At 33.7% G+C, this 26,035-nt stretch overlaps 5 protein-coding genes across 10 annotated transcripts; 2 read left to right on the top strand and 3 right to left on the bottom strand.

Annotated features, from left to right (window-relative positions):
• Window positions 1-437: 437 nt before the first annotated feature.
• LOC9310679 lies at window positions 438-2,378 on the bottom strand. Its single transcript, XM_002872447.2, has 5 exons — window positions 2,085-2,378; window positions 1,447-1,517; window positions 1,242-1,347; window positions 996-1,128; window positions 438-821 (listed from the first exon to the last, which is right to left on the bottom strand). The coding sequence occupies exons 1-5, from the start codon at window positions 2,159-2,161 to the stop codon at window positions 654-656; spliced, it is 555 nt and encodes a 184-aa protein (XP_002872493.1). The 5' UTR covers window positions 2,162-2,378; the 3' UTR covers window positions 438-653.
• Window positions 2,379-6,516: 4,138 nt separating this feature from the next.
• On the top strand, window positions 6,517-7,550 carry LOC9308562 (DPH4 homolog). The gene has a single exon (XM_002874565.2). The coding sequence runs from the start codon at window positions 6,545-6,547 to the stop codon at window positions 7,223-7,225; it is 681 nt and encodes a 226-aa protein (XP_002874611.2). The 5' UTR covers window positions 6,517-6,544; the 3' UTR covers window positions 7,226-7,550.
• Window positions 7,551-8,354: 804 nt separating this feature from the next.
• On the bottom strand, window positions 8,355-13,620 carry LOC9310678 (probable sucrose-phosphate synthase 4). 2 transcript variants are annotated; one of them, XM_021021135.1, is made up of 15 exons: window positions 13,485-13,620; window positions 13,116-13,402; window positions 12,780-12,869; window positions 12,393-12,646; window positions 12,230-12,293; window positions 11,914-12,113; window positions 11,344-11,824; window positions 11,043-11,174; window positions 10,779-10,910; window positions 10,487-10,663; window positions 10,169-10,222; window positions 10,020-10,082; window positions 9,093-9,935; window positions 8,867-8,994; window positions 8,355-8,770 (listed from the first exon to the last, which is right to left on the bottom strand). In XM_021021135.1, exons 2-15 carry the CDS (start codon window positions 13,374-13,376, stop codon window positions 8,494-8,496), a joined length of 3,156 nt encoding a protein of 1,051 aa, XP_020876794.1. In that variant the 5' UTR covers window positions 13,377-13,402; window positions 13,485-13,620; the 3' UTR covers window positions 8,355-8,493. The 2 variants fall into 2 exon arrangements, with proteins under 2 accessions (XP_020876794.1, XP_020876796.1); XM_021021137.1 differs by having other exon boundaries at window positions 13,116-13,392; window positions 13,485-13,603.
• A 6,329-nt stretch (window positions 13,621-19,949) lies between these two features.
• Window positions 19,950-21,345, top strand: LOC9308561 (RNA-binding protein 7). Of its 3 annotated transcripts, none has more exons than XM_021023096.1 (4): window positions 19,950-20,090; window positions 20,184-20,386; window positions 20,468-20,630; window positions 21,054-21,345. In XM_021023096.1, the coding sequence occupies exons 1-4, from the start codon at window positions 20,057-20,059 to the stop codon at window positions 21,158-21,160; spliced, it is 507 nt and encodes a 168-aa protein (XP_020878755.1). In that variant the 5' UTR covers window positions 19,950-20,056; the 3' UTR covers window positions 21,161-21,345. The 3 variants fall into 3 exon arrangements, 2 of the variants coding, with proteins under 2 accessions (XP_020878755.1, XP_020878754.1); XR_002331412.1 differs by having other exon boundaries at window positions 19,951-20,090; window positions 20,175-20,386; window positions 20,468-20,709; window positions 21,054-21,140; XM_021023095.1 differs by having other exon boundaries at window positions 19,955-20,090; window positions 20,175-20,386.
• Window positions 21,234-22,589, bottom strand: LOC9310677 (molybdopterin synthase sulfur carrier subunit). Of its 3 annotated transcripts, none has more exons than XM_021023098.1 (2): window positions 22,486-22,589; window positions 21,234-21,704 (listed from the first exon to the last, which is right to left on the bottom strand). In XM_021023098.1, exon 2 carries the CDS (start codon window positions 21,696-21,698, stop codon window positions 21,405-21,407), a length of 294 nt encoding a protein of 97 aa, XP_020878757.1. In that variant the 5' UTR covers window positions 21,699-21,704; window positions 22,486-22,589; the 3' UTR covers window positions 21,234-21,404. The 3 variants fall into 3 exon arrangements, 2 of the variants coding, with proteins under 2 accessions (XP_020878757.1, XP_020878756.1); XM_021023097.1 differs by lacking the exon at window positions 22,486-22,589 and adding an exon at window positions 21,914-22,015; XR_002331413.1 differs by lacking the exon at window positions 22,486-22,589 and having other exon boundaries at window positions 21,253-21,295; window positions 21,332-22,020.
• Between the last annotated feature and the right edge of the window lie 3,446 nt (window positions 22,590-26,035).

Here is a 26,035-nt window from a genome sequence, read left to right as displayed (position 1 = left end):
CTATTGCTTCGTCTGTATTATTCCGAAACAAGAATCTGAAAGCTTCTCCGCCCCACCAAGAAGTAACTTTTGTAATGTGGAGTTGATCCTCGTACAGTCCATGGAGCAAAACCAATTTCCTTTAGGTAATTCCTGTCAGAAAATCATATTACCATTGGCCAACCATAAACAGAAAACTCAGCTACCACATCAAAACCTGTGCTTTTAAGACCCTATCATATTTCCCGAAGATTGCCTCAAAAGTCAAAACATGTCCCCCGCTACAAAAAGGTGAAGCGCCGCCGCCTCTTTCGGTCGGTGCAACACCGCCTCCTATGTAAATGCTCATTGATAGATCTCAAACTTGGTAGTAGTTTCCTTTTAGTCAAACCTCACAAGTATCTATTCCGTTTAGTCAATACAAGAACAAACCCATAAAAATGGGCTTTACGCTTATGTATGGACTGCCAAGTTTAGGCGTTCAAATGTATAACCACCAGTACTTTCAGTTACTGACATTTTCAAAAGAGTTTACAAACAAACAAGAGTATGAGGTTTTGACAATGCAAGTGTGTGTGGTATACTCTATACATTAGTCTATGCATATCGATGTTACAATTTCAGGGGCTTCGTGTTGATAAAAAGAACAGTGAGGTTTCTAAGTGTTGTTGAATTTAAGCATCTCTTGGCTTTGGGTTGAGCTCTGTCTCCATACTTGTAGTAGGTAACTTTGGGGTCGAATTACCGGCGCCAAATTTGCGGACGAGGATTTTGAAACATGGCAGCAACACAACATATAACGTAATAAAGAAAAATGGAGTTGCTACGAGCCACCCTAGTAACTGCAATAACCATAGAAGTTAAATCAAAGACTTATCTTTGAGGTATGTGAACATTGGCAATTTACGAGCTAAACATCAGACTAGCAAAAATAATATCAGGCTACGAAATGCAACAAGCTGTTCAGCATTTTCCACTAGTACGCTAAAAGAAAAAGACTCATTGTAGCTACTTACCGCATTACCAATGCTTAAAAAGACTTCCTGAGAGGCCTGACCAGTGAAAACCTTCTTTAGAGCATCTGATGTCAAAGGAAAATGAGGTCCACCAGTGACTTTTTCACCAAGTCTTAGGAAAGGCACCACGAGACTTCAATAAGAAAGACATGGAAAGGAAAACCAAAATCCAAGTCAGGAACAAAACTGATATGCATAGTTTTTTTTTGATAAAAGTGGTAAATTTCATAAGATTAAAAGGTTTACGCTAGTTCTACTGGAGTGGCAATAATATTAGCCAACATCACAGTTGGAGCATGACAAGCAGATCCGAGCAACGCAAAAGCTACTCCACATAGAAACACAGGAACACCTATTTCATAGCAAAAATGACCCCCAAATAAGATACATTGCAATCTCAAAGCAAAAAGCAGTAAGCTTAGGAAACAAACGAATGGAGAGAGACACGTACCACATATCGGAAATATCCCCAAAGTAATACCCAGTGCGGCAGAGAAAGCAAGCTGCTTTGGCTCGGTACCTCTACGAAAATCGAAAACAAAAACAAAATCAAACTCAAATCACTTTACAAACATCAAACCATTCTGCAACAGAGACAGAGATGCTGATACATCTATCTCTAACAGATGCCCAAAAGATCCTTTAGGAGCAACATGAAACTACAATGACAAAGCTTCTGCCTTTAACTGTTCTAAATGGTCTCTCTTGTGTTCAAACAACAGAGAAGCAGATGTTTTCAAGATCCTTTAGAAGCTACATGAAGATACAAGAATAAAGACTATACCTTTAACTGTTCTACATGGTCTCTCATGTATGCCAATAACAAAGAAAGAGATGTTTTAAAGATCCTTTAGAAGCTACATGAAAATACAAGAATAAAGACTCTACCTTTAACTATTCTATATAGTCTCTCCAACTTTCCAAATTAACAAACCAACAACAAGAAGCAAAAATGCATAAGTCTAGTTTTTAAGACCAACAAATCAACAAAATAGCACATGAGATCTATCTGATTCCATATCAATAACAAAACTAGTCCTAATTCTAGATCCATGTAAAGAGAGACAAAGATAGTCAAAGAAGACAAACCTACGCAAGATCTGGAGAAGAGGATCAGTGATTTTCTTATTGAACCATGCTTTTAATCTACCTTTTGATAAACCCATCAAGATATCTATAAAATCTTCACGAAAATTCTCCAGGAAAAAAGTTAACAGATTTCAGTCTTTCACAAATGAACGTTGATTCGGTTTTGCGCGTCACCTGTTGAAGATGGGTATTTCCAGAAACGGGTTCGGTTGATCGGGTCAAGTATTGATTTTTGAAAACCTGGCCCAAGCCCAAAACTTTAAGATCCGAAATGATTAAAGCGGGTTGATCCGACTGGGAATGGAGATCCAAAAAACTTTTTTTTTGGGCAAAACATACTTGATTTCATTGATCATAACAAGTACAAAGTTTAAACAAACATCCAACACATGGTTGGGAACATCAAAGATAGCAACTAGCATTCTAACAAGCAAATGGTAGAGAAAGTAGATACAATAATTCGACGGAAGATCCAAACATCGGAGACAAGAACTTGAGAGTAGCTTGCCACAAGCGAGAGAATGGCGAGTCGAAAACAATTCCACGAAGACTTCGGGAGATTGATGATTAGTCACGGTCCGATAAAGGCATAGTGACGTTGAAAAGAGGTTCGTAACCACTGTATCTTAACCATCTTCCCGGAGATCCAAAAAACAAAAACTTGAATCGACCCAAAAAATCTGGTTAAGTACGGTTTCGGTTAATTTACCCGAATAGATCCTAAATAGATTTGTTTTGGGTTTCAGTTTGGTTTGGGTTGGTTTCAAAACCCAAATCCGCAAAACCCAAAACAATAAAATTGGTAAATTTCGCCAAAATTTAAGATCCGAAAGTGGGTCGATCTACCAAGTGTCGTTAACTCAACTGGTAAAGACCCTAGGCGAAGCTTAGAGGTCGCTGATTTTAATAATGTTTGGGACAAAACTAATATTATATGATGTGGTTTTAGATCTGGAGGAATTGCGGTTTGGTATTCAAAAAAAAAAAAAAGTGGGTCGATCCGACGAAACCTAAGAATCCAAAATATGACGTTTTGGTTGGTCTGTCTTTGAAACTTTGAAGCAAAATATGTTTCGATTATATGTCCGAGATTAATTAAATTTTGAGAACCGATCTAAATCCAATAAAACTACAACCGAACCGAACCGAAAAAATTCTGGCTTTTCTATCTATACTATTAATTGGGAAGCATTTTGTGAACTACAACATTGTAAGGGTAGTTTAAAACTAATTAAATGAATTTTTACATGGGTAGTTTAGTAAATAAACAATTACTACAACTAAATAAATATATTTGATTCGGATCCTTCATTAATTTTTTGCAAAAACAAATAACAAGATTAAATGATCCAATATATTCCGAGATTTGCTTCGTCAATATTTTTGGTATGATTTGTCTACAAAAACAAAAAAAAAAGGAAACAACATTAAATATTAAATAATAACTGAATATTCAGCATCAATATATTTATTTCGAATATAAATCAAAATATTTTGTATTTTTCAATTTGTTAGAGATAAAACAAAAAAAATTCAACATAAATCGAATGTTATTAATTGAAAAATACAAAATATTTTAACAATAAAATCTAAGTAATAATATTTATGTTATAGATATATTCCGATATTTTCTCATTTACCAAATATAACAAATTAAGTATATAGCCAAAAAAAAATATGCGACATACATTCCATCCAATATTTTGTTTTTGTCAAATCGTAATATGTAAACAATTAATAGTATAGATGTAAACGTTGAATTATTTGTAACTAAACTAAACTAATAATAGAAATAATATGTTTTAAAATAAAATTAAATATTTGCGGGTTGGTAAATACTAAAATTATAAATATTTATCAACGATATTATCAGTTTTGCAACAAAAAATATTTATCAACGATGTTACCAATCTATAAAAGTTTATGATATTAATAGTGTGGATTTATACTATTAATTGGGAAACATTGGATAAAATATAATCTTATAAAAGGTAAATAATTACAAAGAATGCCATTGATATTTTTAAATTTGAAGAAAGAAAATTAATAAACCGAAACGGGTAATTGTGTATATTTAATTCAAAATTGCATATATGTAAACTAAATTATTTTCATAAGATATTATTAGATATTTTTGAAAATGGCAATCTAATCTAATAACAAATTATCATTTCGTTTAGATTTTTAAAATTTTCCTTAACAATACTATGCTAATTAATTCTGATTAGTACACATGGAAAAAAGATTTTTCAATTTTGATTTTCCAAATATGAAAAAACATTTATTATATTTGTCCTATATATTTTAAACGAAATATTTTCATCCTTTAAAATACAGCTTATTCAAAAACTAATTTTTTGGATTCTAAATTTGTAAATATCTAGAAAATATTTCGAAGATAGATTAAAATATTTAACATTTAATTAGAGTTGAAATGATATAAAATTTTAGAATATATATTTTTTAAAAATGGGTAGTTTTCATTATTTTAAATATATATAACTAACCTAAATTTTTAATATATTTTTAAAACGTACTATAATAGTTACTATATCTCAAAATAAATTATTCAATTTCAAATCAAATAATTATTTTATTTTGTATCAAATTGTTACAAGATTTTGGAATACACAATCTTCTAGAATTGATTATTATTTTTTTCAAATAACATTAAAATAAATTTAAATACAAATATTTTAATTTTTAATGCAAATATTTCAAAGTGAGAAATATTAAATTTAAGGAACTATTGAATTCAAATCAAGATGACTAATTTAACTAATTACAAGCTACTTTTTAATTTACACAGTTTTTACAATTAATTCAAAATGATTCTCTACTACCGTATATTGTATGGTGTTTAAAGATAAGAAAAAATGAACTCGAAAAATGATATTTAATGTAATATAAAGAGAATAGGAATTACGAAACAGGAACGACATGGAAGAAGACAGGACAAGTTACAATTCAAACAAATTAACGTTTGCAATCAAATATGTAACATGTGTTTTCAATTTCTATAGCATAAAAATGTTCAAAATAAGAAATGTTATTATAGTATGTTCTATAATAGTTAAAATTTAAAAAACAAACAAATGTAATTTAATATTTATGAACAAAATATAAAACAATAAGAATAAATAAGTCAATTAATTTTGTAATATTTTTATTATATCATCATATAAAAATATACTATGAATCTTATTTGTGTTTGTCCCAAACAAGATATCGAGAATTTTTGTTTCCATCACGTCCTGTTTCTAATCGGGAATACAAAATTTGTCTTATATTAGAAATGCATTCTCTTATGAGATATGAATTGGAGAACGGGTAAGATATAATGGAACATGATAAAATTAAATGGTAATTACGCCTATCTCTAAATATTTATATTTCTCGCAAACGATCATTTTAACGGTTTTATCTACGGTTTGATAGTTTACAAGTTTAATTTTCACAAGTTTAACAAAAATCTATCTGACCATTAACTCAATTCATTTTGATCTCGATCCGACCGTTTGATTGTTACGAATTTTAAAATACTACTAAAATCATTATTATTTCAAATATTTCAACCAACTAATATGAGTTTTGGTTATAGATACTATAACTATATAAATAATTTTTTTAACATCAATATAATCTAAATTTTTTTATTTTATCATATCATATAAAAATATACTATAAATTATATTTGTATTTGTCCCAAACAGGATATCGAGAATTTTTGTTTCGTCACGTCATGTTTCTATTCGGAAATACAAAATTTGTCTTATATTAGAAATGCGTTCTCTTATGAGACATAAATTGGAGAACGGATAAGATATAATGGAACATGATAGAATTAAATGGGAATTACGTCTATCTCTAAATATTTCTATTTCTCGCAAACGTATTTAATCATTTTAACAGTTTTATATACGGTTTGATAGTTTACAAGTTTAATGTTCACAAGTTTAATAAAAATCTACCTGGCCATTAATTCGATTCAGTTTGATCTTGGTCCGACTGTTTGATTGTTACGAATTTTAAAATACTGTTAAAATCATTATTATTTCAAATATTTCAACCAACTGATATGAGTTTAGCTTATAGATACTATAACTATATACTATTTTTTTAACATCAATCTAATTTATATTATATTTCAATTTAAGATTTTTTTCTAATCTACTCATCAGTTTCAAACTCCAAAAAATGACTTATGGTTGCTATTGTGTCATAAGCAAACATAAATAATAATTTATATTTTTCTGTGTACATTATAATTTATTCAATACAATATATGTCACTAAAACAACAAAATAATTATATATTTAATAAAAATTTATTACAACACATTTCTTAAAATATGAAATCCCGCACGTATGTGCGGGTCAGGATCTAGTGGGTTGTAAACCTCATTACAGGAGTACCCGAAATTTAGAAAAAAACTGACCTGAATCGACCCGACAACCCGAATGGTCAGACCAAGATCCAACAGCGATAACTTCTCTCCTCTCTATAACTCCCTTTTGGTTCTCTTTAACCTCCGAATTTTCTCGCCGTCGCCGGTCAAATTTCAAGCCCTAGCAGCGTCGCGGATTAACGGATTCAACATGCTTTTCGGTGAGAATTGTGTTCACGAGACATACTATGAGATTCTCTCAGTGAAAGAAGATGCGAGCTATGAAGAAATCCGCAATAGCTACCGTTCTGCGATTCTCCACTCTCATCCAGATAAGCTTAACAACAACAATTCTCGTCGTACCTCAGACGATGAGAAGTTTCTGAAGATTCAAAAAGCTTGGGAAGTTTTAAGTGATGCAGAGCTACGTGTAGTTTACGATAATGATCTTAGATCTTCAAGACATGATGGACTCACTGCTGATGAGATTAGTATTGAGGATATGTCAGTGGAGATTAGTGGTGAAGTTATTGATCTTTTTTATCAGTGTAGGTGTGGTGATTACTTTTGTGTTGATTCTAGTGAGTTAGGAACAATGGGGTTTGCTTTGTTGAGAGATGGTGATTGTGTTCGTGTTAAGAGATTGGGTGCTTTTGTTGCGTCTGTTGTTCTTCCTTGTGGTTCTTGTTCTTTGAAAACACGAGTTTGGGTTGATTCGGATATGAAGATTTCTTTTCAAGAAGATGTGTTGTGAGCAATGTGGTGATCTGGGTTGGTTTAGAGTTGAGGAATCTCTGTTCAAGGTGGTTTCTTTAGGCCGAAGTGATCGTCATGGTCAGGTTTGGACAGGAGGAGTTCTGCTTGAGGATGGTTGTTTATGACTGTGTGGATAGATTCATTTAGGAAAAGTATTCTTGTGACCAATGTGATCGTGGTTGGTTCAGATTTAAGAAATTCTCTTGCAAGTTTTTTCTGTTGTGATTTTTGTACTCATTTGTTATATTTGTTGAAGAACTATTAGTTCTATAAGGAACTTGAATAATAATGGGAAACAAAAGGGCCGTTTGGTTTTGCTACTCGTTTCCACCTCTATAGTTTCAATCATGTCACCTTTTGAATTTGCTCGAAGCTGAATATTCATGTAACATTGTCTTATTTTTTGCGTTCTTGCGAATATCTGATTCAGAACCTTCTTTAAGTTTCACTGTGCTTACGTTTGCGAATAAGAACCTCTCCGAGGAGAAGTGATGTAGGTGTACTTTGCCGACTTGCAGTACATCAGGACTATGTGCTTTCAAAAGAATGGTATTTCTTCTTCACCACCATAATTTTCCATTTTCTACTGAATCTATTTACGGTGGTAATGTCTTGCCTTATCTGATACTTTCGGTGAAATTGATTGAGGTTAGATGTAGAGAATCAAGTGGTGATGATTTCTGTAGGGACTGATACAGATAATTGCAGTCCCGACTTTGTTGAAAGACCTAGATCAGGGTTAATTTTGTGTCATAGTTTCTGGATTCAGTTTTGTTATTGTTGAGACGTCTCCTTGTGATTTGGTAGAATCTTGTGCTGATTGAGCATATTTTAGTTTAAGAATCCACATATTGCGAACAATTGATTGTAAAGTTGGATTTCAGGCTCATTTGGTTTTTAATTTTGTTGTCACAACAACTTCCACTTGTGGCAGGAAATCTTTTACACTGCAAAATATGGATGTGATGAGGTCCATGAGGAACAAATTGTTGGTCTATGGTAGACCGAAGGATGGGCGTTAGCACGCTAGATAGAGTACCATGATCCTTCAGGTATCAATCTTTCTAAAGTTTGAATGTCTAAAAACTAAGAAGAAGCTGTGCATACTTGTTTTATTGGATCTGTAGTTCTGTACTAAGAAAAGTTAATATTCAACTCTTTTTTATTGCGGTATACAATATATGAAAGTATGTAGTCTTGTTATTTTCACTGTTTACCAACCACTGAAGTATATGATCTGAGATAATAAGCTGAAATAGAAAATTATTACTTGATCCCATAGGCCTCTAAAGTGGACAGAATTTCCTGATGTCCGCCATTCTCTTTGACATAGGAAATGTTAGGGCTCTCTTGTGGAACTGCGTCTTCTCTTTTGAAATTTTCTTCACTACGCAGAAGCTTCTCGCTGTCAGATCCCACTACATTTTTTAGAATGATGGTTTTATGGAGGCCACCCAGTAAGTCCTCATAGTCTGTGTCTCCCTTTTCTCCCAAAAAGAAAACAGTCTTCGACATGTCAATTCCCCACCTTATAGAAAGATACCTACATAAAGCCATCAAGTCGTGTCATTTTCACTGTAGATATCTTACACATAGCGTATATGATTAAAGAAACTATTTTTTCTTGACAGTTTCTAACCTGAGTGCTTGTATTCTTGATGCACATAGTGGTATAACATTTAGCCTTGTTGCTGCATGCGTATAGACAATGTTGCACCTTAAACCTCGCATCCGAAGCCTCTGCCTAAGGTCATCAACTCTTCGAGTCTGCCATTCACACATATATACATCAATTCTAGTTTCACACATATATTTATGATTTAAGCTTTCCTCTTGATGAAAAAGATATTCTTTGAAAGAGCTACCTTGACTCCTTGTTTCACAGAAATTGCATAGCATCTTGTACTGCATGCACTAGCATACTCTGTGATGTCATCCTCAGTTGCAGGTTCCGTACATGCAAGTCGCAGAATAACAGACCTTATACTTTCACCAGGCCATTTGTATTCCACATGAGTTTCATAGTCTGCATCAACCATCATATCTCTCCATGGATAGTAGATTTCACTTCCGCTGTTGCAAACTATTGCATCAAAATCTTCCAAATTAATCAGGTTTTTCTGCGTGATCTCCACAACTTCTTGTAAGCTTGAACCTGATGCCAGCACAAAACCTATTTTCCCTTTGCGCGATGTCAAATCTGCAGCTTTCATCACATCCTTGATGATATCGTCCAAATTCGCTTTGATGTTTCCTTTGTCATCATATGAATCAACAGCAACCACAAAGAGCATCTGCCTTCTACCAGGGCTGTAGATAACAGATGGGCGACCTTTCATAGAATTCATTTGACTTATGGCATCAACTAGTTTCCTCTGTCTAGTACCTGCATCTAGTTCCCCGTTGAGTGTGAAATCTCCTTCTGTGGAGAATCTCAAAGATATGTCGTCGACATCCATTAGAGAATCACTTGTGAGCTCTTCTGGAACTTTCATGATGTCGAGACTACTGGTGGGGTGACGGTTTCTGCAGTGTTCGACATGGGATAGATAGTTACGGCAGTGCTCTGGCCATGAAAAACGGTGGATGTTCTTGAGTCCGTTTTTTCTACACTCAGCCCAGAGATGTTTGTTAGCAACTAGCTTTAGAAGGGCATCAGAAATAGCTTGTTGATCATGGGGGTCGACTAGGAGACCATTATTTAGTGCCTGCAACAAAACATATGCACTGTTAATAAGCTTACTGGGATCAGTGAGGTGTGACTATGTCTTTATACAATTAGCTTTGTTTACCTTCACGATATCAACAGGCCCTCCATTTCTGGTGGCAACAATGGGCAGACCATAAGCAGCTGCCTGTCATACACACAAGAAATAGTGTGGCATGAAGATCTGGTTGTGTATAATAAGTAGACAAGTACACTGACATAGTTGCTAGTTACCTCAATGAGCGTGAGACCAAACGGCTCCACAAGAGCTGGATTAATGAAGACCCCCTTCAAGAGAGAAAACCACCTTATAATTATGGTGTTCATGTTGCAAAGAGGGAGGGCTAAGAGTTCTGGTAAACTACTAACGATAACATATTTTTGTACCATGTAGACTCAGGAGAAACTACCAAAGGTCTACGCACATGGGAACTAGTAATTGTAGATGTTGCATTATAAAAATCTATGATTTATGTTCTACTGGAATCAAGGAAGTAGTAAACAGTGTGCGTCATATTGTTTAATAGGATTTTCCTGTTAAGTGTTAAGTACCTTTGTTTTGGCTGCTAAACGATAAATATCTGGAACTTCAGATTGTTTGTGATGCTTGGGATAAGCTACTTGGCCGTACAAGTCGTACTGGTCTATCAGCTTTAGTACGTTCATGAGAACAACTGAGCTGCTATTAGGCATCTCTTCGATGTCATCTCTGTTACCTAGTATAAGTACCTGGGACAGTTTTATTAGCAATTTAGTTGGATTAGTAATATGCTCGTTCACAATCTTCATTTACATATGAGAGTTCACTGGATAACATATGTGTAATAAATGCTGAGATACTTACCAGGTTGGCTAGTTCTCGAAGAGGCTGACATTCACCAAAAGCTTTGACCAATGTGGTGACATTTTTCTTGTGGTCAGGACGAGACAGCGCAAGTATTGTTGGTTTATGAGGATTTGAGAAAAATCGCATTATCTGCAGGTAATAGGTTCATGTAAGTATTTGCTCCATGGATCGAAAGACAGGGAAAAACGAGAGTGTAACCTTTCTTGCATAAAATTGGATATGACTTCTGTTGGTAATAACACAATAATGAAAGAAGAGTACCTCAGACCATATTGGAGGCACAGGCTTTTTTATCTGGTTTCGGTCAGGGCCAATTAGTGACTTAAGATCACCATCAGGCACTTGCGAATCCTGTGTCAAGACGTAGCTGAAATCCATGCCTGGCGGTATAACCTGATGCCACCAAGACAGGTCAGATTGGTGAATGATTCTACTTTCACTTCAGTTTGCTTTTTCAATTAGCTGGCACTAGTTACTGCAGTGTCTACTTGATTATAATTATTTTGATACTAATCGTGTTATCATTTGTCAGATGCTATCGGAGGCGGAAAAGGACTTATACCACCATTCGTGGCATGTATCGGCCAAGGCAGCTGACTCCACGCCGTCGTCTAACCCTGAGCTTCCTCTCCAGCTTGATATCAAAACCATCATACAGCCCCCACTGTGCCTCAATCTCTTGTCGTGTGCTTGTCACCACCATCTCGGCTGCATCAAGGCTCTGTTCTTCAGCCTCTATCCTCCTCATGATCTTATATGTTCTGTCAATATCCTCTCTGGTAATTCTCCCTTGTTGAAGCAACTGCTCAAACTTATTCCTTCCCAAAGAATGACCAGTTAGCACCATTGGCACATTTAACGCTCCTGCCAAATGTGCAGCTACTTCTCCTGCATCAGCATAGTGGCCATGAATTACATAAGGCCAGATTGGTTTCCCTCCATTCACTTGCTCTCCCAGAGATCTTGCTATGCTCACTATGTGATTTAGCGCCCCATCAACAAACTCGGGAATATGGGGCCAGAGTGACTCCTTTGGTATGTACCTGCATTTAAAAAAACGTGAGTATAGAAAAACGTGAGTACCTGCAGGAATTTGAATACATAAATTCCAAGGAGTTTTATGTGATAGTACTTGTCCCGTGAACCGCAGGGGATGCGGATAATGTAGGAGCCACAGCTGTCGCTACCTTCTGGAGGGCATGATAACATCTCAACTGGCTCGCCGTAGCTGTAGTCAACCTCTGGTGAACTGATCTGCCGTGTTAAGAGATCGACCCTGTGGACACCTTCAGTGTTGGCCAAGGCACGAGCAAGCTCAACAACATATTTCACCTATTCGTCCATTAACAAGACTCTTCAGAATGAAAAATTAAGAAAGCCAGAAGCGACACGTGAAGCACCGTAAACTGTTCAATTACTAAGAAGTCTACAAGAAGATGGCTAAATACCTGTCCACCAGTATCAGAGTCTCTTCCAAGCTCCATGTTTTCTCCACGCACGAGTCCATGCATACTGCAAGTGGAAAAGGATGGAACCAAATAGAAGCACGGGGTAAGTCCCATGACCATATTGACAATAACAAATAAGTCAGATAAACCAATCTCTACTTGCCTGATTAGGACAATATAAAGGTTTCGACTTGATTTATCATCTTCTGACCAAATTTGCATTTCAGAGCGGATACGGGGCATGTGATCTCGGGGTGGTTCGAGAGTTGTAACAACTTCATTCTTCTCTTTCTCTCCGTCATTCTTCTCCTTTTCTCCTTCAGAAAGCTCAGAAAGAAGATCCTCTTCCGCATCATTGCGGCCTTGTTCACGTTCGATTCTCCGTTTGGAAAGTCTAATCCCATCATCCCACACAATCTGTGGAAGGAAATCAAAGCACGGAAAAGGATTCAATTCAAACGACCGAGAACTAGCCTTTTCTGTATTTCCGATGCATAGGCTTTTAAGGGGATGCAGAGATGAAAAAGTTGGATAACTTAAGGACACAAACCTGTTTTTTCTTGCGTGCGAGATGCCAAATACGCCAGCATATATTCTCAAGCCTGTTACTGCGTTCACGAGTATTCCTTGTTGCTATCACCTGCCACAAGAAGTGAAAGATCTCTCTACCATCACTCGCAGGTACTTAAATTTATGTGGAACTGTATTTGTTTTGGTTTGAATAAAATCATTTTGTGTTTTAGACAATGTCTCCCACATTCTTTGGTTCTTACTATTTTAACTCCGGTCACTTCCAGACATATGGGAGATTATGTGGAACAATATTCTCTCCGTATCTTTTTGTATTTATACCATTTAATATAAGGATACAGATTGAGAAACAAACCTTAATCCATGTTTTATACAGGTCAGACTCATCGAAACTGTTGACGACCTCTTCAACAAAATATTTGATGGGACTAAACACCTTCTCTTGATGATGATCCTTGCTATTCATATCTCCAAACACCTTGTCTTGATGATCCTTGCTATTCATATCTCCAAGCTTCTGGACGATCTTGGAGTTGCTCTCAAACCTCTTTTTGTTGCTAGTTCCAACATCAAGAATAGCTTCCAGGTAACTGTTGATCCAATCATTTCTTGCCATCTCTCTGATTGTTGCACTGAAAACTCCTTTGATCAAAAGTTACATAAACATCTATAAACACAACAATAGAGAAAAGGAACAAATTCGAATTTTCGGCATTTTACATACCGAATCTCCTTCAGGGTAGAAGAGAGAGGCCTAGTTTTGTATATCAACTTAGCTTTGCCATTTTATAATCTCATACAAAAGGTCCCTCCTTTTTCTTTTTATTTCCTGATATTTAATTTTAAAATTTTGTTTAACTCTGGTGTGGTTCTGGTTCTCTGTATTATCTCTCAGATGGGCATATTATAACGTCATGTAATAACCGTTAAACTCTGGAAAGACAAATATTCTGTCCTAATCTCAAAGAGAATCTTCCTTTTCAGTAAGTTTTTTTTTTGCATTATCAGATTCTTTAAAAGAATAAGAATCACCCATTTCCTTTTTCAAGTTTGTCTCTTCTTTTTTTTCTTTTGTAGAGAACTAGAGATAGAGAATAATGAGTGGTACAAGGCCTATTCTCCATTTGTTCCCATTAGACTTGTTTCTATAGCCTCATGTTTTCTTGACTCTCCATCTCTCACTGAACTTCAACGTCTTTGTTCGGGACCGTAACCTCTAAACACTAACCCGATTAAACCCTGTTTTCGACATATTTTTTACGGTGACCAAGTTTGTTTCAGTTATGCTTGTAGTTTTCTGTGAATATATGATTGGGATTGAGAAAGATAGGTTCAATATAATGATGTGTATTTGCAGGTAGAGACGTGAAGAAAAGAGATTTAAAGTCGTATAAGTATGTTGTTAGCTCTGTTTGGCATGTGAAGTAATGGAACAGAGCATATTCGAGGCTTTCACAAATTTGATACCTTTAAGTCACTTCAATCTCGAAAACTAATGTGAATGGTTTCCATAGTTGAAGATAGAATCTGAGTAGGAAATGGTAAAAGTTCTATATAGATCATGTTGATGCTCGTTTGCATAATATAATTTACTCACCCGTTTCTAGAAAAAATGTATGTACATGATCTTTCATAGGGAAAAAAAAATCCAAACCCAATATTGTAATATAAAGTGGAATATATATTAACAACAAATGACAAAAGCATAGATATTTTATTATTATTGTTTTATCTACCCAAGATATGTTGTATTCTTTTGTTATAATCTAGCCAAAAAATTTTATTAAAAAAATGGTTTAAACAATACAAGTCCAAAACATCAAATATTAAATAGGTTAATTAAAATTCTAAGAGATAAAAATTAAAAGATTCAAGTTCAAATAATTTATTTAGACCAACATTTTCATTCTCATTTTCATTAGTTTCATCAAAGATCATATAGAGCGGCCTCCAAATCTGGTTTATTTAGAGAAAGATCTCAAAACTCAAAGTCTTCCAAAACTAGATATATGTATTATAAATCTTAATATTTCTAAATTTTATTTATTAAGTTTCCAAAGTCAATAAAAAAGATTTGTCGCGTTTCCATCGTGTTTCCAAACATAGATTTTTAGGAAACGCGTTTCCGTAATCTTTTTCGTGTTTCCGAAGAGTTTCCGTTTCTGAAACGTTTTGGAAACGGGAAACGGACCTCGGAGAGAGTTTCCATGCAACATAGAACAAAACACAGAAATTATATTATCTAAAATCTCGATTTCTCTATTGTTTCCTTCTTCAAACCGATCTTAAATATTCATCGGTGAGGCATTTTGATTCAGAGTACTACATGTAGTGCTCTATAACTCATTAGAAAACATTGAGAATTTAAATCTAATGGTATCAATCTCTCTCAGTAACTTCCACTAAGCTAGGATTGTTTTTACTATGAAATTTTGGTTCTCAAGTTTTTTTTTTTGTCACGGGGTTCTCAAGTTTAAAATTAAATTCTCTGAGTAAATCTTGAAGAATCTTAACTAAATCTGAATTTAGTTTTGTAGTTTGTAGAGGTGCGGGCCAGGGAGTCTGCCAAGTTTGTATAATACTTCATCAATCAAAGAGGACCAAAACAATGTTTTTGTTTGCTAAAGACACTTTACATAGGTGGGAAAATGGGAAAAATGCGCGAACTTTCAAATTTGGGACGAAAAAAACATGAACTTTCGAAATGTTATTTAAATCGTAAAGTTTGGTTTGACTTTTTAATTAAATGGTCAAGTTTCGTTGACTTGGCCATTTCGAGCATGCCGTCAAATTTTCGTTAACAGAACGATCACGGGTTAACTTTCCGTCCTACGTTTTCAAATAGATATATAGAACCTGTTTATAAATCTTTTGAGAATATTTGAATGGCCTAGTGGTATTGTTTGTGCTGCTTTTTCAGTGAACCCGGTTCCGAGCCACCTTTCACGAGAGATTTTTCAATTTTTTTTGTTTTTCCATTTTTAATTTTTTTTACGTCATCAACATCAAAACTGGACTTTTCAAAGTACGTCGGAGGCTATTTCGAATCTCAACTCGAATCCGTAACCTCAATCCTGTCGCCGTCTTCTTCCCTTTTCTCTCCCCGTCGCCCTCTTCTTCCCTTTCCTTTCCCAAGAGTCCAATGACGCCAATTTCCGAATCAGTTGCAAATCTACATCCTTACTCTCCCGTTGCTGACCCTTCACTATTACGAGATCCGATTTCCCGATCTCCTTAATCGAAATCGCTGGTCTTGATTCGAAGGCCGTCTCGATGCATTTGATTTCCTCACAAGGAGGCGGCTAGGGTTAGGGAGAACGTTAAAAGAAAAAACCTGCTTATGATTGGCATTGAACCCACGTTCTGTGAGTACTAAACCTCATGCGTTACCACCTAGCCACACCAACATAACCGTAATCTCTTGTAATCAGTTTATATATAACTATTTAAATATGTGGATTATTCTGCTAACAGAAAGTTAACCCTGGGATCGTTCCGTTAACAGAAATTTAACAGCATGCCCAAAATGGCTAAGTCAACGAAACTTGACCATTTTATCAAAAAGTCAAACTAAACTTCGTCCCAAATTTGAAAGTTCGCGCATTTGAAAGTTCATGCTTTTTTCGTCCCAAATTTGAAAGTTCGCGCATTTTTCGACATTTTTCCCGTGGGAAAATAGTAAAGATCGATGTTTAAAGAAGGAATCAAATCACAGAGGAACACTTGGCACAAGAACGCTAAGAGCATCCTCATCAGTTAGAGACTCATTTGAGTTTCTTAAAGTTAAAGTATTTAATATTTTAATGATAAAAGAAAATTGACCAATAAGAAGAAGACAGAAGAAGGGAAAGGTTTCTTAAAGAGGCTCTGAAGTATCTAAAACTAGATACGTTTCTTCTATTTTCTTTGCTCAGTTCTACTTTTTCATTCTTTTAATTTTTTAACAATAACATACCACCGTTGGGGGTGCTCTAATACTCACAAGTTACAAAGAAAAAAAAAATCACTTAATTTACCATTTATGGATGACTCCATTTTTTTGGAGTCACATCTCTCGCCCAAGTTCAGCGGATGCATTGGGCATTCACTACGAGCTCTTCCAAAGATAATGCATGACAAACCCACAAAATCGAATGTAAAACGCAATATAACCCGTTATCATTATCATCGCCAAAATTTTGAAATTATGATAAATAATATACCAAATCGAAATATTCGCAATGACGATTTTAAATATATGATTGCATATATGCACTTGCATTTATTTACAGAACTTATAAAATTTATTAGGTGGTAATTACTATATCTAGCTATGATTTGAATAGAACTAGGTATTTTGAGTAATTTGTTAATCCCTGAGTGGGACACGATGAAATAATTATATGTGTAATCATAATAAAACGTTCTTGAAATAAAACTAAAATTAAAAATGAGTAAAAATCTCATTTATAATTGATTATTAATTTGACTAAAAATAGCATTTTTACTAACCACATATTCTCGATGCAATTAAAAAAAAAACAATTTCAACCACATATTAATTAAAAGATATTAATTATCATCAATTTTTCCAACCACAACCATTTTTTCTTGTTTATATTGACACATTCAACTTCAAGTTTCTAAAAATCATCAATTCGTACAACACACACTAATCTTTTTCTATCTCATTGACTTTCCCTGGTATATATTTCCTTTCCATTTTTTGTTTTTTTTTTCTGTATTTTTCTAATAAAATAAAAATCTATTTTTAGTGAGTGTTAAGTATATTTATCAAGAAAAACAAGTTTCTTGCAAGTAAAAAAAAAAAAAAAAAAGTAAGATATAAAAAGGGAAAAATGTCAAAAATTCATGAACTTTCAAATTTGGGATGATTTAATCTTGGACTACGATGAAGACATTTAAATCATAAAGTTTTTGTTGACTTTACAATTAATTAGCGAAGTTTGTTTGACTCGCCATTTTAGACATATTGATTTCATATATGAATTCATATTCAACACGTAGTTTGTGTATTTTAATAAATTTTTGGAGTTCATTTGAGGTATTGTTTGACGATAAAAAAAAAAAATTCTAATGAATTTTATCATTTCATATTGAATCTTAGTTTCATTTTTCACCTAATCATTCATCAATATGTAGTGTTCTATAACTCATTATAAAGCTATTGAGAATTCAAATTATATATCAATCGCTCTTCATGACCTCAACTAACCTACCAGGAATTTCATGAAGTTTTTAGTATTCAAAATATAAAGTGAAATTCTTATGATTCTATAGTGAATCTTATAGAATTTTAAGGGTTGGCTGGTTTTAATCTCACACAAAGTTTAATTTCTAAACACAACCCCATCCAATTTGAGTTTTTGGTTATAATAACACATGTGAAAGTTTTTGACAATGTATTCTATACCCATTATATTTAAATTCAAGTTGTATATATCTTTTATGTTGTTAATGTCTAACAATTTCATCAATTTCGTACCTAACCGGATTAAAATATCTGAAAAAACAATATAAGCCCCAAAACTTCAATTTTATGTTTAATTATGTCACTCGAGTAGCTTATCTTCGTGATGAAACTCATTATCTCTACAATTACTTTTGTATAAATTATTTTTGTATCTTTGTTTGAGTGTTATGGTTCGTTATGATTACATCAATCTATGTATTTTATTTTTTCTCATGTAAGTTTAATAGTTTTCGATTGGCTCTCTTAAAAAAGAAAATTATTACGTATAATTTAGTGAAATAAAGCTTTGTTGTCAACAAAGAAAAATGATTACCAAAAATATTCATGTTTGTTTAATTTGATGGCGGGTTAAATCTTAGTTAGTTATTATTTGAATACTTTTGAGGTTATTTTAGTCATTTTCCCATTTGACAACAATTTATTTCAAAATCTTAATAAATTATGTATTTCATTTTTACTCATGTAAACTTAATAGTTTTCGATTAGCTCTCTGAAAAAAATTCTTGCGTATAATTTAGTAAAATAGAGCTCTGTTGTCAACACAGAAAAATGATTACCAAACCTATTCATGTTTGTTAATTTGATCAGGTTAATTCCTAATTAGTTATTATTTGAATATTTTAAAGGTTATTTTAGTCATTTTCTCATTTAACAACTTTGAGTTTTTTTAGTGGGTTGCCGGATTTTTCAGCCCCCAACTATTTGCAAACTCAAGGAATCCCCCTATACTTTTTCGCTCTTAAAAAATCACCAACAACTAACAATTTCCTTAATAAAACATCCTCAACTTTCAGATTCATCTTGATTAATACGCCTCCAATTAAACCGGCCATTAAACCGGGTTTAACCACAAATCCGCGTTTACTATACCGCGATTAGGATTACCCGCATAAGTAGGGTTGCCGGATTTTTCAGCCCCCAACTATTTGCAAACTCAAAGAATCCCCCTATACTTTTCGCTCTTAAAAAATCACCAACAACTAACAATTTCCTTAATAAAACATCCTCAACTTTCAGATTCATCTTGATTAATACGCCTCCAATTGAACCGGCCATTAAACCGGGTTTAACCACAAATCCGCGTTTACTATACCGCGATTAGGATTACCCGCATAAGTACCCATGACCCGAGAGTTAAAACGACGTCGTTTTGACTCGTCTCTTTTTCTCAAAACAAAGCCAAAACGACGGGTTGCCGGATTTTTCAGCCCCCAACTATTCTTGTGTTTAGAATATGTAAGATCAGAACACCTAGTATCTTTTTGTATGTTATGGATGTTGATCTTTTGGATGTTGATCTTTTGGATGTTATTCTCGGATCATTATGTCTCTATTTAGATGTTAACAACAATGGTTCCTCAAGTTTAATAGGGGGATTCTTGCATCATTATCATAGCATTACAAAAGGAACACAAAGCACAAATCTAAAGCTAAAGCACAAAGTCATTTTGTCATTACAAAAGCTAAAGCACAAAGTCATTACAAAAGCTAAAACACAAAGCTAAAGAGACGAGTTGGGGGCTGAAAAATCCGGCAACCCGTCGTTTTGGCTTTGTGTTGTCAACACAGAAAAATGATTACGAAAAATATTTATGTTCGTTTAGTTTGATCGCGGGTTAAATCCTAGTTAGTTATTATTTGAATACTTTTGAGGTTATTTTAGTCATTTTCTCAAATTTTGTAAATTACAATTCGACCCTCTCGAAGCTTCTTCATCTTCTTCTTCTTCTCCTCAATATTCACAAAACTCAGCTTTTGATTTCTCAATTCATCTTCTTCTCAGCTTTAGGGTTTCCATTGTTCCGATCAACAAATTAACTTCAATGTCTACGAATTCCAATTGCACCGTCTACATAGGTAAGTTTCTCTTCCCACATCTCCATTGATCTCGTGTTAAAACTTCTCGAAACCAATTCGAAAATGATGATTTTGAAAAATCAGGAAACGTAGACGAGAGAGTAAGCGATAGGGTTTTGTATGATATCATGATTCAAGCTGGTAGAGTAATCGATCTACACATTCCTCGTGATAAAGAAACTGATAAACCTAAAGGCTTTGCCTTTGCTGAGTATGAGACTGAAGAAATCGCTGATTACGCCGTTAAGCTTTTCTCCGGTCTTGTTTCGCTTTATAATCGGAATCTGAAGTTCGCTGTGAGTCTTGTTCTCTCTGTCTTTGATTATTGTGGTTCTTGATTTTGTTGTGGTTCTTGATTTTTGTTTGGTGGAATTTAGATATCTGGACAGGATAAGTTACAGGCGAATTCCGGTCAGAGGACGAGACCGCAGTCTTTGGCTTTCGAGCATTCGGATAGAGGTTATAATCATCATCACTCGGAGAGGTTTTCGTCGCAATTGATTTCTCCACCTTCACCATTGCCTCTGGATTACACACAAGGTTTCTCTTTTACTTGTTTCTCTTGATATATCGAACAACGAAAAAGATCGAGAAGCTTTCGTTTAGAGCATTGACATAAGTAAGCCAAAATCTTGATGGTTGTCTCAATTTATGATTAGTTTGACTTCTGAGTTATTAGAATTTAGCTGTTTCTTTACGGAATCAAGAACCTTCTTCTGCTCATTCTATTTGTCTTTCTATGTATAAGAGTATAAAGACTTAATGTACTTTGGTTTGTTTGCTTAATCTAATGGCTATCATTAGTTTGGCTGCTGAAGTTTAGAGAATTTTAGCTGCTTCTTTACCGAATTCAACACAGATTACGATATGAAGAACCTTTACTTCGTTCGAACTCGTTTTTCGGAGTATAAGAGTTAATGTACTTTGATCTGTAATTATTTTTGTTTTTGTGCATTTTTGCAGAGCCACCTCCACCAGGAGTATCAAATGGAGCTAGTTTGGAGTATAGTAGAAGGGTTCTGGGTTCGGCACTAGATAGTATCAACCATTCAAGACCACGTCGCTACTGAACCAGTGATAAACACTTGCTTTTCTCTGTTAGAATGATTATCGATCCACGGGAAGAGAAACACAGCAAGAAACTGATGTAACCTTTTTTCCCTTATAAAAGACAGATATATCTGTGTTGTTTGTGACAAAAGTACCTTAAACTGTTACATTTTGGATTATCGCCAAAGTACCTTAAACTGTTACATTTTGGATTATCGCCAATGAAAATACAAACCCGAGTTGGATTTAAGCAGTGCCGATGAATTAGCCGCCGCTTATTGGAGGTATGATGGCTAACTCATCTCTGTGTTGAACAATGGCGGAGTCGGTTGTATATTCCTCATTCAAAGCAAGAACGACACAGCAACGTACCTCTTCCAAGCTTGGAAACTTAAGCACCAACTCATCCATACATTTCTGTGTTGTACTACCTGATGGCATCTTCAATGTTAGATCAGGCACGCCTGCGAGCTCTCGAGCTCTGGCGAATAGCAACACTTTGATCTCCACTGATGAAGTGTCATCACTTTCAATCTTTGTAATAACTTCTTTGTCCATGGCCACCTGAAAACACACACAATGATTGAGTCTTAACACTTTTGAAAGAGTGAATTGAAGAAAAAAACGGTGAGGTGAAGAAGAAAAAGATCGAAAACAGAGAAGATGGATCTGTGATGTCGCGGCGGCTTGATAGAAAACACCTACGAAAACAAAAAGGCGGAGAAGAAGAACGAAGACAAGGAGAAGAAGAAGGATTGATAGAAGACACTTACGAAACAAATAGGTGGAGAAGAAGAACGAAGACAAGGAGAAGAAGGAGAAGAATGAAGAAGAATTAGAAGGTCAAAGATAAAAAAGAGATTGGAGAAGAGGAGAAAAGAAAAGGCTCGTGAGGAGGAGAGATTAGAAAACAAAAAGAAGATGATGTATAGATCTAGGGTTTTCTATTTTTATAAGGTGTCTCCCATAACCGAATAAACCGATCGGAATTGATGAACCGAACCGAAAAATCCGAAAACCGAAGTCAATTTAAAATTCTGCCGATCGGTTTACAACAGTAAATCGGTTTGAAACCGAAAACCGAAATCGTCGGTTTGTTCGGTTCGGTTTAAACGGGTTATGCCGAATGCCCATGCCTAATTGTTATAGTCTGAGTCATGAGTTTATGAACATATAATTGGATATTTGATTTAGTGAACCAACACTAAAATTGATCTAAGAGATTCAATTTTCATGTTAAAACAGTTATTTGATAATTGAGCCAGGAAATGAATAATCAACCTATGTTTCTCAAAATAAAGAAATTTTATGAATCTGGAAGATATAAATGGAAGGAAGAGTTTACCAGAGAGATTGATTAACCGGAGCAGTAAAAGTTGATCGCCGAAGATTTAGGTGAGACAGGAAGAGATGGAGCTCGAAATCGCGAAACCAACCACCGACGGCTCTAGTTAGTCAGCGACGACTATTTCTCTGGTTAATAATACTATACCTATTGTTTTTACTAAAATGCCCCCTGAAAATGATAACGTGTCTGATCTGGATTTTGGTGTAGTTTTTTTTGGTTTTGAGTTTTTGGATTTTTTAGTTCATAGATAAATTAGTACTTAAAAAAATTATTTAAGTTAATATTATTAAATTTACTAGGTTATGAACCCCGCGATATCGCGGGGGAACTCATTTTCAACAAATATATTTTATTACGTTTATGTATTAAATTATTATTATAATATATTCAAATAATTGAATTATTATATAAAATTAACTATGTCATAAAGTTATATCGTAAATATTTTCTAAAGATATTAAAAAAATTTATGAATAAAAATGTAAAAAAACAAATTATGATTAAAAAACACTTTTGAAACATTTTTTGTGAATATAAAATTATTTATAAGTGACAAAATAACTAACGAAGAGTTATAATATAGAGAGGAAAAATTCTATCGGGTCAAAACCAAAAAGATATAAAAACACAACCAGAAAAATAACCGTCAATATTTTAACGAAGAGTTGCGATAAAAAGACATAACCGAGAAAAAATAACCGTCGATATTTTAACGGAAAGTTGCGATAAAAAACACAACCGAGAAAAATAACCATCAATATTTTAACGAAAAGTTGCTATAAAAAGACACAACAAAAAAAGTAAATGTCAACATTTTTACGAAAACTTATGATAAAAAGACACATCAGAAAAAATAACTGTCAACGAAAAATATAACCGTAAATATTTTAACGAAGAGTTGCGATAAAAAGACACAACCGAGAAAAAATAACAATCAATATTTAAACGAAAAATTACGATAAAAAGACACAAAAGGAAAAAAATAACCGTCAATATTTTAACGAAGAGTTGCGATAAAAAGACACAACCGAGAAAAATAACCGTCAATATTTTAACGGAAAGTTGCGATAGAAAGACACAACCGAGAAAAAGAAACCGTCGATATTTTAACGGAAAGATACGATAAAAAGACAAAAACAAAAAAAAAACCGACAATATTTTAACTGAAAGTTACGATAAAAAGACACAACCGAAAAAATAACCATCAATGAAAAATTGTAACCGTAAATATTTGAACAAGAGCTAGGAAAAAAAAAATACAACCGAAAAAAAATAACCGTTAATATTTTAACGAAAAGTTGCGATAAAAAGCACAAACGAGAAAAGTAATGTTAATATTTTAACGGAAAATTGCGATAAAAAGACACAACCAAAAAAATAATCGTCAACGAAAAAAAGAACCGTCAATATTTTAACGAAGAGTTGTGATAAAAAGACACAACCGAGAAAAAATAACCGTCAAACTTTTAACGGAAAGTTGCGATAGAAAGACACAAACAAAAAAAATGACCGTCAATATTTTAACGGAAAGTTACGATAAAAAGACACAACCGAAAAAATAACTGTCAACGAAAAAAGTAACCGTCAATATTTTAACGAAGAGTTGCGATAAAAAGATACAACCGAGAAAAAATAACTGTTTTAGCAAAAAGTTGCGATAAAAAGACACAACCGAGAAAAAAATAACCGTCAATATTTTAAAAGACAAAAAAAGACACAATCGAGAAAAAAATATCGTCAATATTTTAACAAAAAGTTATGATAAAAAACAGAAACGAAAAAAGTAACCGTCAATATTTTAACGGAAAGTTGCGAGAAAAAAACACAACCAAAAAAATAACCGTCAACGAAAAAAATAACCGTTAATATTTTAACAAAAAGTTGCGAGAAAAAGACACAACCGAAAAATAACCGTCAACTAAAAAATTAACCGTCAATATTTAACGAAGAGTTGCGATAAAAAGACACAACCGAGAAAAAATAACCGGCAACATTTTAACGGAAAGTTGCGATAAAAAAACACAACCGAGAAAAAATAACTGTCAATATTTTAATGGAAAGCTGCGATAAAAAGACACAAACGAATAAAGTAACAATCAATATTTTAACGGAAAGTTGCAATAAAAAGACACAACCGAAAAATAACCGTCAATATTTTAATGAAGAGTTGCGATAAAAAACACACCCGAAAAAATAACCATTAATATTTTAACGGAAAGTTACGATAAAGAGACACAACCGTTCGGAAATGCAAAATGCATTTATGGAGGTTGTTATTTTGGTTAATAAAACCAATTTGATATGTAGTCTAATGGTTGATGTAAAAAAAACTTCGTAGTATTACTAACTATACAAAAAATGCAATGAAATTATATAATGGAAAGACGTAACTTTAAATGAATGAATGCAACTATAAAGATATAACTGTAAACTTAAAAGATACGACTGTAGTTGAATAAATATAACCGTAAATAATTCAACAAAAATTCAAAGAGAAAATTCAATAAAAAGACATAACCGATTTAAACGAAAGGTTGCGATAAAAAGACGCAACCGTTCAGATGTGCAAATGGTATTTATTAGATTGCTATTATATATAGACTATATAAATTTCTTTTTCAAAATTAGTAATTCAGATCATCGTGATAGCTATCATGTCGATTGATCATATTTTGATACCTATAAATATATATATTAAAAATTCAAAAAGTAAAAGGACTACAATTTTCGTTATTATAGAAATTACTACTTAAAATCAAATTAATGAAAATATTTGTACAAGTTATAAACTACATTTTTACTAAATGCTATAGAATTTATAGATAACTTAAAAAATGCAAAATATGACGTAAAAATATATAGATGTCGTAGACTTACATAATGAACAAGTTTGAAATTAAATTGTTTGAACAACATTTGACCCTAGATGATTTTAAACTAAAATGGTTTTAGATTTATTGGACTCGGTTTTAAGCCCATTGGCTCAAATCCAAGGAAATGATAATTTGGTTTTGTTTGTTTAGTTTAATTAAAGAAATACTATCCCAACTATCATAATAAATTGTTTTGGTTTAATTGAAGAAGTATTTTCCCAAGAGTCATAATTTCAAGGAAAATGCTTATTCAATTCTCTATAAGTGTTTGCAATTAACACATTTATTTCCCAAGTATTGTGTAAGCAAATTTATTCATGAACTTGTTGTTGATTTAATAATTTTAGCCTAAATAATAGTCAACATTTAGTAGTTAACTAAGACGTTAAATGGCTCGATTAAAACTTCATAAATCCAGAAAATCCCCAAATCCCCTCCCCTGTCAAATTAAAACCTACGATCCCTAGAGCGATTTCTTGTCAAAAATAATTTTGGTCGAGACACAGAGCCATTGAAATCGAATTCGTTGATTTTGACAAGAGTACCATGAAAAAACGAAGGCCCAAGCTTCCAATTCGAGAGAGTTGCAGACGATGGATTTGCAAAGCATGGAGTTGCAGAGTCTGAAATTACAGACAAGATAGTAGACGACGAGGGTTTAGAATATGATTCTA

The sequence above is a fragment of the Arabidopsis lyrata genome (assembly GCF_000004255.2).
Source record: "Arabidopsis lyrata subsp. lyrata unplaced genomic scaffold ARALYscaffold_6, whole genome shotgun sequence".
Classification (NCBI taxonomy): domain Eukaryota; kingdom Viridiplantae; phylum Streptophyta; class Magnoliopsida; order Brassicales; family Brassicaceae; genus Arabidopsis; species Arabidopsis lyrata.
Note: the sequence above shows the minus strand (reverse complement) of the source record. Positions and strands in the feature narration are given on the sequence as shown.

What these genes read in the sequence shown, in the direction of transcription:
- LOC9310679 (XM_002872447.2), bottom strand. Translation starts at nt 2,161, where the DNA reads ATGGGTTTATCAAAAGGTAGATTAAAAGCATGGTTCAATAAGAAAATC. An exon ending in GGGGATATTTCCGATATGTG is followed by an intron (nt 1,348 to 1,446) that starts GTACGTGTCTCT and finishes GCTATGAAATAG; the next exon opens with GTGTTCCTGTGTTTCTATGT. An exon ending in GCCACTCCAGTAGAACTAGC is followed by an intron (nt 1,129 to 1,241) that starts GTAAACCTTTTA and finishes TTCTTATTGAAG; the next exon opens with TCTCGTGGTGCCTTTCCTAA.
- LOC9308562 (XM_002874565.2), top strand. Translation starts at nt 6,545, where the DNA reads ATGGTCAGACCAAGATCCAACAGCGATAACTTCTCTCCTCTCTATAAC.
- LOC9310678 (XM_021021135.1), bottom strand. Translation starts at nt 13,376, where the DNA reads ATGGCAAGAAATGATTGGATCAACAGTTACCTGGAAGCTATTCTTGAT. An exon ending in GATACATGCCACGAATGGTG is followed by an intron (nt 11,175 to 11,343) that starts GTATAAGTCCTT and finishes TGGTGGCATCAG; the next exon opens with GTTATACCGCCAGGCATGGA. An exon ending in TTCGAGAACTAGCCAACCTG is followed by an intron (nt 10,664 to 10,778) that starts GTAAGTATCTCA and finishes AAACTGTCCCAG; the next exon opens with GTACTTATACTAGGTAACAG.
- LOC9308561 (XM_021023095.1), top strand. Translation starts at nt 20,057, where the DNA reads ATGTCTACGAATTCCAATTGCACCGTCTACATAG. An exon ending in ATCGGAATCTGAAGTTCGCT is followed by an intron (nt 20,387 to 20,467) that starts GTGAGTCTTGTT and finishes GGTGGAATTTAG; the next exon opens with ATATCTGGACAGGATAAGTT. An exon ending in GCCTCTGGATTACACACAAG is followed by an intron (nt 20,631 to 21,053) that starts GTTTCTCTTTTA and finishes GCATTTTTGCAG; the next exon opens with AGCCACCTCCACCAGGAGTA.
- LOC9310677 (XM_021023098.1), bottom strand. Translation starts at nt 21,698, where the DNA reads ATGGACAAAGAAGTTATTACAAAGATTGAAAGTGATGACACTTCATCA.